Here is a 10105-nt window from a genome sequence, read left to right as displayed (position 1 = left end):
CAGGAGAGTGATGTAGGCTGGGGGCGTAGAGCTGAGGGGATCCGAATATGTGTGGGGACTCCAGACTGAGGCAGGGGGTATGGGCTCTGGAATATGGCTGTGGGATTCAGATGGGGACAGAAATGAGAGGTTCAGAGTAGGGATGTTACAGTATAATTGAATAACTAATAAGCACCAGCTTATCGGTTAATGGTGTCAGCTACACTCAGCTGGCTCCTGGGGTGGAGACTTTGCTGTGGCAGAGCAGTGAAGCCACCTCCTTTGGAGCAGAGCCAGCAAGAGCGGCCTGACCTTCTCCCCGGGAGCTAGGCCAGCAGGGGCTGGTAGCCCCTTTCCCAGGGAGGCTTTGCTGTGGGCTCTGCACTATAAAGTTAAGCTTTATGCTGCAGACCCCACAACACGAGTAACCGTGTCACTGCTGAAAATCTCAGCAGTGACATGGTTGCCCTACTACATGATTAACATCCCTAGTTCTGGTTGCAGGTCAGGGCTCTGGATTGGGGCAAGGGGTGTCTGGGTGCACGAGGGAGCTCAACGCTGGGCACTGGGTTGGGGTCTGAGAGTTTGGGTGCGTAGGCGTCAGAGAGCTGGGGCAGAGATGCAGGAGAGGGTGTGGGGTGCAGGCTTTGAGAGGGAATTTGGATGCAGGATGAGATTCTGGGTTGGGCCAGAGGTGCTGGGGTGTGGGAAACAGGCTCTGGATGCTGCTTGCAATTTCCAAGGAGCCTCCCCACTGCTGATGTCACATGCCTTTCAGCTCAGCCTACAGGCACTGTCACCACAGCTCTCATAGGGTGCGGCCCCACACCAGTGGGGGCAGGGTGTGGAGCCCTCTGACCATCCCTTTGCATACGAGGCAGAGGGACATGCTGCTGCTGCTGGGAGCTGTACAGAGCCAGGTTGCAAGCCTGCCAACCGGACTTCTAGTTTCCTGGCTCAAGCTGGAGATCGAGCTCTTGGCCCCTCCCACCCCACTGGCTCCTAGACTGATTCTGAGCCAGAAAGTCTGCAAAGCAATGGAACAACCCTCGACCCTGAAGCCTGTGTGCCCAAGGCAGCTGGCTCGGCCCAGCCTTGGCAGGTGTCTGGTTGCTGTGCTTACATACCCTTTGCACCTCAGCCATATGAATGGGGCAGTTCATTCCACTCCGAACTGCTGTTCCAGGCTATCTGCAGAGCCACTTTAGTAGCTCTGTTCCTGAATCTGAGGGGTTCTGCACAACTGCAATGGACTTATGGTTGCCAGATGGTTTCAACAAAAATACCGGGCACACTTGACATTACACCACAATCTACATTACATCTTATTTCGAAAATACAGGGCATTTCCGTTTTTTCATTTATATTTTCTCAATTTGTTTCCCGAATAGGAAGCTCAAATACTGGACTGTCCGGTTCAAAACCGGACACCTGGCAACCCTAAATGGCTAGATTACAGCCTTAGGGGCTTGAGTACTGTCCCGCTAAACTGTTGTGGTACAGTCAAAGCTGTGCAGCCCTCTCCGCCCCCCCACCAGCAGGCAGGCACTCATGTTGGTAAGGGGAAGGGAATCATACTGACATAAATTACCTTTGAATACCAAGGTACAACTTCATTCCCATTAGGGCTTTAATTATATTGATTTTAACCCTACCCCCCCCCCCCCGAACGGATCCACAGTCCCATGGATAACACGTTTAAGTGTAGGTCGAGTCCCATGAAAACGAAGCGTGCGGAGAACGAGGAGTGGCTGGGGCTTGCGGCCGTCCCGCAGCGGCTCGAATGTCTGGCACAAGCAGGCCGGAGGGAAGAAATCCGCGTTTGCGATCGTATTGCACGAACGGGGTGGGGAGCAAGGGGGCACTTCCACAAGCCTCCCCCCAGCGCCGTTCGCCTTCGCTGCACAGCCGCGCCTGCAGTGACTGTGCCGCGTCCGCCGTGACTCTCGGGCTGCGCAACTCTCACCCCGCCCCATCCGCGCAGGGCAGCCGCGGGGTTGGTGCACGCAGCCGCGACACGTCAGTGCTGAGCGCCCGAGGCCGGCCCCCGCCGGGAGGGAGGCGGTCGAGGGGAGTCTCGAACCGGCGGCCTCCCAGCGTGGAGGAAAAAGGGGAAGAGGGACCGGGAGCCCCTCGGCGCCGCGCGGTGCATTCTGGGACCCGCACTGATTTGGGCCCGAGCCGCGGAGAGCGACGGGAAGAGCGGCCGGAGGCTGCGGGGACGCGAGGCAGCGGCAGCGGCGGGGCCCGGCCGGTTGCTCCGAGGGGAGCCCGCCCAGCCGCCCCCCTCCCGGCTCATCGCTGGGCCTAAGCCGCCGCCGGGGACTGCGCGGCACCTTCCCGGCCTCGGCCAGACCCGCACCGGCCACCGTGGAGGTGGCGGCGGCTGGGCCAGGAGCGATCCGCGCGTCGGGGCAAGCCCGGGAGAGAGAGCGGCGCCCGTGCCCCTCTGCCAGTCCCGACTCCTCGCTGAGGCTCCCGGGAGCCGAGACTAGTCCCGCCGCTTAGGGGAGCGAGGCCTCCGGGAGAGGGGCCCTTGCCTAGGCCGGCGCTCCCCTGGGGCCTCCTGTCTGCTCCGAGATCCATCCTCGCACGTCGGGGTTCCGGAGGGGCTGGGGCACGACCCCACAGCGCTGGACCTCGGCTGCAAAGCAGCGGTCCTTCTTCCCGCAGTCTCCCCTGCACACACACCTGGCCCCCCTCCCTCCGCTTCTGGGATACTCTTGGGAGAGGGCCAGTCGCTGGGCTGCAGCGGGACGTCTCGGCGCCGGAGCCTTTTCTGAGGAGTCATTGGGGGTGAGGGTAAGTGGAAGTGGAAGGAACAATAACCCCAAGTACAAATACCTCCAAAGCCCCGCCCGACTTTCAAAGCAGAATCCAGCAGCCTCCACCACTGGGATTATAAATGTGTGAGAGAAGACCCAGGAAACTGAGGGAAGGAAAAGATCCTACTGTTGTTAACAGAGGGGGGGAGAAGGAAAGCTCTTCCAAATACCCTACAAGAAAAGCCATCTCCCGTGTTCTTCCTATTTTTACTCTTTTGAATAATGCGATTGTGACCTTAGAGGGATTTCTGAACCTTGCCCTGCTGAAGCTTGTTGCACCAGCAGGGTAGAAGTGGCTTTGCCTTTGCACATGCTTCCCCCGCCGGGGCTGTTGCAGGAACTGTGGCCATCAGTAGAGAGGAGAGCTGAGACTGGTTTCATTCCAGCCACTCTTTTCTGCCTTGGGGACTTGGCTGATCTGTTGAAGCCATTGCTGCTCCTACTGGACCTATTCTTTACTCAGCAGGTTGATGTATCCTTTTGTCTCTGGGGTTCTTGAGTAAACATTGTACCCAAGGTGGATGGCAGCTCTACAGTTTTTCAGGTGTCTGAGGATCACACACAGCTGCTGAAAGAACAGAAGATAACTGGTGTTGCTGGAATTTTGGGGACTGTTTTCAAGCCATTTTGAACAAGGTAAATAAAATTTGTGATGTTTAAAATAAAAGGGTCTGTGGTTTAAAATGACTTTTAAAAAGTGACACTGTCTCTCTGAAATTCATTGTAAAATCTAAAGAGTAAGATCTTCAGATTTAATTCTGAAATGTAAGCAGTTTTGCAGAAGAATAAACTTCTACTGCTTTAGATGTTCAGATGAAGTCTGAAGCCTGATTTCATTTTTATAGTAATTGAAAATATGGAAGAAGTGTGTGATGAGATGCTTTTTCTACTCCTGTAATAAAACTGATTACTTCTCTGTTTGTATGCGTTTGCAAATGGATTCTTGTAAGCTTGCAAAGAAGGTTAAAGCGCACTCTGCCCCAAGAATTCTTGAAGGTCTTAGTGGTTCAGTATTGATGCTGAATAACAATGCTTTCTCATTTCCATTGCTTTTTAAATCTGAGGAACAGAAGTTTCTCCAAGCTCTGTTTTTAAGTTGTGATGGCTCAGCATTCAAAAGGGGCAGTAAGGTCCTGCTTAAATCAATGATCTTCCAAGTTTGAGCTCCTGTTGTGAAAAAAGTAACAAAGCTTTACCATTTATTAAGCATGATGGCACAAAAATATTCTCATTTTTATAAACTTCTGTGCCTCAGTCTATTTCTCTTTACAGGCATCTTTTACTATTGATATCTACAGTGATAGTGTAATTGACATATTCCTGCAGTACAAATGTTTTTGGTTTTATTTAAGTACTCTTATCTGAGAGTTTCAATGTCTTTTCACCTAAAACTTTGGTTTTTGTGTCCTCTGGTTTTCGTGTCCTCTGGATTAATCTAATCTGATTTTTCCAGTTGCTGCATCTAGAGGCAGAAATGTGCTACTGCTAACTTTTTTGCACCAAAGTGCTACAGTAAAGATTGTATGGACAGTATAACAAATTCAAAATGTGTGTCTCGGTTATGAATTAATCCATCTGTTTTGATGTCAGAATACAGTTTCATGAGTTTGAAGGATCATCTTTTGCTCTTTCCAAATAGTTGTGCAGTTCAGTAGATAATTGGGTTAACTGTGTCTTTTTTTGCTGACTGTGTGTGGTTTCAGTGCTTTTTGAAGGTTCTAGCAACAGATTTTTTTTAAGCATAAATCTCTCAAAATAAGGTAACAGGTAGTAAGTACCATAGAAACACAGCCTTGCAAGAAAATCACAAGGTCTTTAATGGGAAGTGGCACTAATATTTGGAAAATTTAGTTGTACACTGCATTACATCTGTTGTATAATATTACACAACATAGTTGTAAACACCTAAGTTATTTCAGCCTCCTTGGTGAGTATCATTGGTGGAGCTAAATTGATAATGTATTATGGTCCTAATTTTTCTTGGTATAGGAAAGGGACTTACACATTCTGATTTGCAGACTTTTTTTGGTAGATGTACTCTTTGTGTTTTTGGTTTCTACTAATAACTTTACATTGAATTTTTTATTTCAAGATGATGTGTGAGGTGATGCCAACCATCAGCGAGGCAGAGGTTCCTTCGGGGGGAAATGGAAGCCATGGTTCAGGCTCCCCTTTACAATCGGATACTGATTCCCATTTTGAGCAGTTGATGGTATCCATGTTGGAGGAAAGAGATCGACTTTTGGACACACTCAGAGAAACTCAAGAAACACTAGTATTGACCCAGGGCAAGCTACATGAAGTCAGTCATGAAAGAGATTCTTTGCAGAGACAGCTCAATACTGCACTTCCACAGGTACGGATGCTTTGAATGACAGACATCTTGTAATAATAATATTTGGGTTTTTTATACTTTTGGATTAGAATGTGTGTGAATAAAATGTTCCAGAGAGCACATAGACTGTTTGTTGGAAGGAAAATAGACTCTTTCTGGTGGCTTTTATTTGAGACCTAGAAGTATGGTACATAGAATCTTTTAAATTAAGTCTGGCAAAAAGTTTGAAAGATTAAGTTTGATATTTTGTTACTATGTTGCAGTGGCAGAGCAGAAGTCTCAGAAATGCTGCAGATGTATCTTAGGCGCATTATGGAGCTAGGTTTTTTGCCTTCCACTGAAGTATTAACTGTTGACCTCTATAGAAGACAAAATGCCAAAGAATACGAATAAATATATATCATGTGTTGTGATAAATAGGCACTGCAGTGTGTGGTCAGGAATACAAAGCAATATTGTGTTTTCCAGTTCCAGTTAAAGGGATAGAGTCAAAGTTGGCAATCTTACTTCTTCCCTTCCTCTCCCCCTTCATTAAAAATACCTGCTTTCAGAGAACAGCAACTTGTACTTTGTGTTAGATTTTTTTAAGAGCTGCAAACACCCATTTATTTGGAAGACTGCTCCTCTGTTTTAGATGCACCCCTACAATAACCAGTATGTAGCTTTCCTCCTTGATTTTGCACTTTTTCTAGTATGCCTATTTGCTCATTACCAGTGAATATATTGATGTGCATATAATTATTCCAAATAAACCAACCTTTTTGAACGGATTGGATTATGGCTTGCACTCTCTTAATACACTAGTTTTATATCTTTCCAGTAAAGCTACCTCATCGCAAATATAATCACTATATTGAAAATTACACTGGAACTCATCCAATAGAACAGTATAGATATATAGACACATATATCCCATTTGATTGGCTAGCTGGTAAACTAATTGTTTAACCAGTTAGCTGATTAAAGGGAATGAGCAGGGGAGGGGGCTGCTCCAGCCCGGCTGGAGCGATTTTCCTCCCTCTCCCAGCCAGTGGCCGGGGGGTGGGGGGGAAACACCACTCCCTGCTGCCGGGACTTCTCCAGAGCAGCCCCTGCCTCTGGCCCCCCGCCTACAGGCAGGGACTGCATCACCCAGGATGCTGGAGCAGCCCCTGCCTGCAGAAAGCTAGGGTGCCCCGCAGGCAGGGGCTGCTCTAGCATCCCGGATAAAGTGGCCTCTGCCTGCGGGTCGCCCTCCATTGATAGAGGCTGCTCTGTTCAGGACTCCGGAGCAGCCCCTGCATGTGGCAGTCCCCCCCATGGGCCTGGTGCAGCCCCCTGATCCATCCAGTTCACCGGTTAACCTTAACCAATAATGGGTGAGGTTTACTGATTAACTGGTTAACCTTCATGTTCCTAATTATATTGTATGTGTTGTAATGTTACAGCAGTATGATGAAATAATTAACTGAGGCTAAAATTTTCACAAATGACCAAATGTTGGGTGTCCAGCTTGAAACTGAATGCTTGACTTTCAGAAAAGCTTAGCATCTATCTTCAACTCCTATTGAATTCAGGAAGAGTTGCATGGGCTTAGCACCTTTTGGAAAATAATGTCCCAGATGTCTCAAGTGGGGCAGTCAAAGTTGGTTGGCACTTTGCTAGTTACAGGTGTGATGTTTTTCACAGAATAGTGGGTTGGAGAGTGTTAGAGAGAATGAGAGGGAATTGGGGGAAACACTTTTTAAAATGGGGCAAATCCAAACAAATTGACAAGCGTAGTATTTGAAACAACTTTAATTCAAAACTGACACTGTTTCAGGTAGGGATGTAAAATCCTGTTTAATTTGTTAACTGGTTAAACATAATGGTTAATCGGTTAACCGATTAATGGGGGAACAGGAGAAAGGGCTGCTTCAACCTGGCTGGGTTGGAGCACCCATCTCCCCAGCTGCAGCTGGGCTGAGCTGGGCTGCTCTGGCTAGCGGTAGTGCCACTTCCTGCCGCGCACCCAGGCCAGGCCCACCGCAGGCAAGGGCTGCTCTAGCTGGCTGGATCAGAGTGCCACTGCTCACAACAGGCCCCATGGGGCCCCCTGCATGCGGCAAGCTCTTTGGGGCTGAAGCAGCCCCTGCCAGTTAACCAAAACTTACAGTTAACCATTCACATTCTTAGCTTCAGACTGAACATTCCTTTAAACTTCCTTATCCCAATAGGCACACTGCTTGCTCATTGACTTCACGTGAGAATTGGGAAAGCAGGGCTATTGTAGATATGTCACTAGCATTTAGATGTTTTTGTGAAAAGAGCTAATTCAATCATACTCTTCTTCCAAATGTAAAAAAGGAATACAGCATATTAACTATATTTTATTAATGAAGTAAGTGTTTGATGAGAATTGATTCAGAAGTCAATTTTTAGTTATATGGTTACCAGAGTGTTAAGTAAGCAGTAGGGCATATCCTTCTGAGAGTGGTTTTTGAACTTGTCGCAACTTAATTTGTAGTTGCTACACTGTATTTTGTCCCAGCAAGTCTATTTTTTCAGTAGTTCCTATGTATACTTCCCCTTTCCAAATATTCAGGTAATATTTAGGCTTGTTCTGGAATGCAGTGGTGTTTAAACCATTTATGAAAACTCCAGGACTGTGATTGCGTGAGAGAAGAAATGCAAGATTAGGGATGTTAGTGTAATCGACTAACCATGTAACTGTTAAGCTTATGCTTATTGGTTAATGGTGTCAGGTACACTCAGCAAATCCCTGGAGAGGTGGCTTCGCTGCAGCAGGGCAACAAAGCCTTCTCCCGGAGGAGGCTTTGCTACAAGAGTTCATTGGGCAGCCTCTCCCTCCCGGTCTCGCTCTTTAAGCTTTATATTGCAAAGCCTGCAGCATGAAATTGTTAATGTGTGTACAGTTACCTGTTTAATTGACTTTAACATCCCTATGCAAGATATGCTGGGATAACTGTATTTGTAACAGTAATACTTTAGTAATCCGAGAACAAAATTTTTTTTTTAATCAAGGTCCTGAATCTGCAGTGGGCTCTGCATAGATTCCGAGGGGCCACCTGTATAGGTTCATTTGTATGATCACAGTTCAGTAACTATTTGTCAACTTATAAATGGTACCCTTTATCTATTCATAAAATTGTCTTGTAATTTGTACTCTGAATGTAGTATTGTAAAAGAAAAATCTACTTCTTGGTTGCATACCAGAGATATTAATGTTCTTCTAGTACAGAAACCCCAGTCAGTTACTGAAAGGCCTGTAAATAGTTGATTAAATGCTGTGACATACATAAGCTACTAAAGTAAAGGAAGAAAACTATTCCATATTGTCCGCGCTTTTTCTAAATTAAGTTTGGATAGAAGTGCTACTGATAGAACTTACTCTTACTGAAATAGAGTGACATGTACGTAGTCTTGATCAACTTTACTCTTTGTTGCCCAGAGCAATTCTTCCTTCATAGGAGAACTGAATTGCCCTTCCTTTTCACTTGACTGTAAACTAGGACCATTAAATGTGTTTTGAACTAGTAGGGTATACTTAATGTTTGAACTGTTTTAACTTTTGTAACTTCCCCTGCACTAACACTGGTTCAGGTTAGGGATGTAAGAGTATAGCCTTGTAAATGGGTTACCCAAGTGGTTACATGTGGCTCCCAGTCCATCTCTGGGAGAGCCAGCTGCCGCTCTGTGCTGCTATCTCTGTGCCAGAGGCGGCAGGCAGGAGCCTGTATGAGCGAGGAGCCCACTTAAAACCTTGGTCCTGGCATGCACCCATTCCTGGGGAGCTGACTGCTGCCCTGTGCTGCTGCCTCTGTATCAGCACAGGGCAGCAGACAGTGTGCAAACTGGCTGCCACTCTGTGTCTAATGCTGAGATTTTGAGCATTTACACAGGTATCTATTCACACATATTTTAACATCCCTAGTTCAGGTTAGTGCTTTATTAGACTTGAATTTAAATGAACACAAATATTTGCCACAAATAAAGCAAAATCATATAACTTATGCAGAAGCGACATAAGTGACAATCATCTGTTTTACTATAATTCTGAACATTGCTAATACAGACTTTATGCTAAAGGACATAAACAGATATTTCTGGATATTCAACTCTATTAAAAGATGTGTTAACACTTTTTTTTACTTACCATTTTACATGGTATAAAAACAAGTGTTTTATGGCTTGGAATTATTTATCTTCTGTATTCTTGATAGTCTTGTTCAAAATTTCTTTATTGAAAAAATTATGTAAGTCAGGAATAAGAACTGCATTGTGCTTACATGTCTTTGTGCTTCTAGTGGAATGCAAAGTCTGAATGAGGAGAAAAGCTGCTTATGGTTGTGGTTGGTTCTAAGTTTTATTATGGTAACCATATGTAGTATTTTATTTTAAGAAAGACCCTGATCCACAATCTTTGCTGTACCAAGTCCTGATATCCACATTTTATCACTTTTGAAGGTATAAATACATATCGAGTGGTTGCAAATTATATTCAAATGAGAGTTCAGGTGCAATTATGGCAGTAGTAACCATATAAACATTTTTCTCAGACTGTGTAGTGAAGGTAAAAAAAAATCTGTTTGGTTTAATCGGATACAATGGGAAAGCATGAGCAGATAAGTCAAAGGAGATGGTAACATTCTTGCAAAACCACATGGGACATTTAATCTTAAGACATTTTAAACACCATATTTACAGTGATACTTATGTTACAGTGGTCAGTTGTCTCATCTTCATAACTTATTGAAATTTTCAGCAACAGTTGATTTTCATCACTTTATCAAGGAGCACCCTGGATAAAAATAATCTAGAGTTTTATGGATTAGATCTGACATCTTTAATTGTAGTTGGATATGATGGACACAAATGTAAAGTACTCCCTGTGGGAAGTACCATTAGTTAAGAGACATTTCACAGCAGCTGAAGTTTCCTAAGGATCTTGAGTATGGCCTTATTTAGAGCTTGTTAAAACAATCAA

At 45.5% G+C, this 10105-nt stretch overlaps 1 protein-coding gene across 8 annotated transcripts in view; it reads left to right on the top strand.

Moving 5' to 3' along the window:
* The first annotated feature begins 2000 nt into the window (after nt 1-2000).
* The window catches only part of PPFIA1 (PPFI scaffold protein A1), a 114347-nt gene continuing 106242 nt past the window's right edge, over nt 2001-10105 (top strand). For 3 of the 8 annotated variants that reach the window (XM_089778587.1, XM_089778583.1, XM_089778584.1), the window contains exons 1-2: nt 2012-3440; nt 4897-5160. In XM_089778587.1, the coding sequence (XP_089634713.1) occupies nt 4897-5160 (264 nt within the window). In that variant the 5' untranslated portion in view covers nt 2012-3440. Of the gene's footprint in view, nt 3441-4896; nt 5161-10105 lie in introns of all 8 variants that reach the window. The other 5 variants (XM_006131049.4, XM_089778586.1, XM_014577505.3 and 2 more) reach the window with 3 other exon arrangements.

This window comes from Pelodiscus sinensis, chromosome 5 (assembly GCF_052426305.1).
Source record: "Pelodiscus sinensis isolate ZL-2025 chromosome 5, ASM5242630v1, whole genome shotgun sequence".
Taxonomy (NCBI): Eukaryota; Metazoa; Chordata; order Testudines; family Trionychidae; genus Pelodiscus; species Pelodiscus sinensis.
This window is presented reverse-complemented; position numbering and strand designations above follow the sequence as displayed.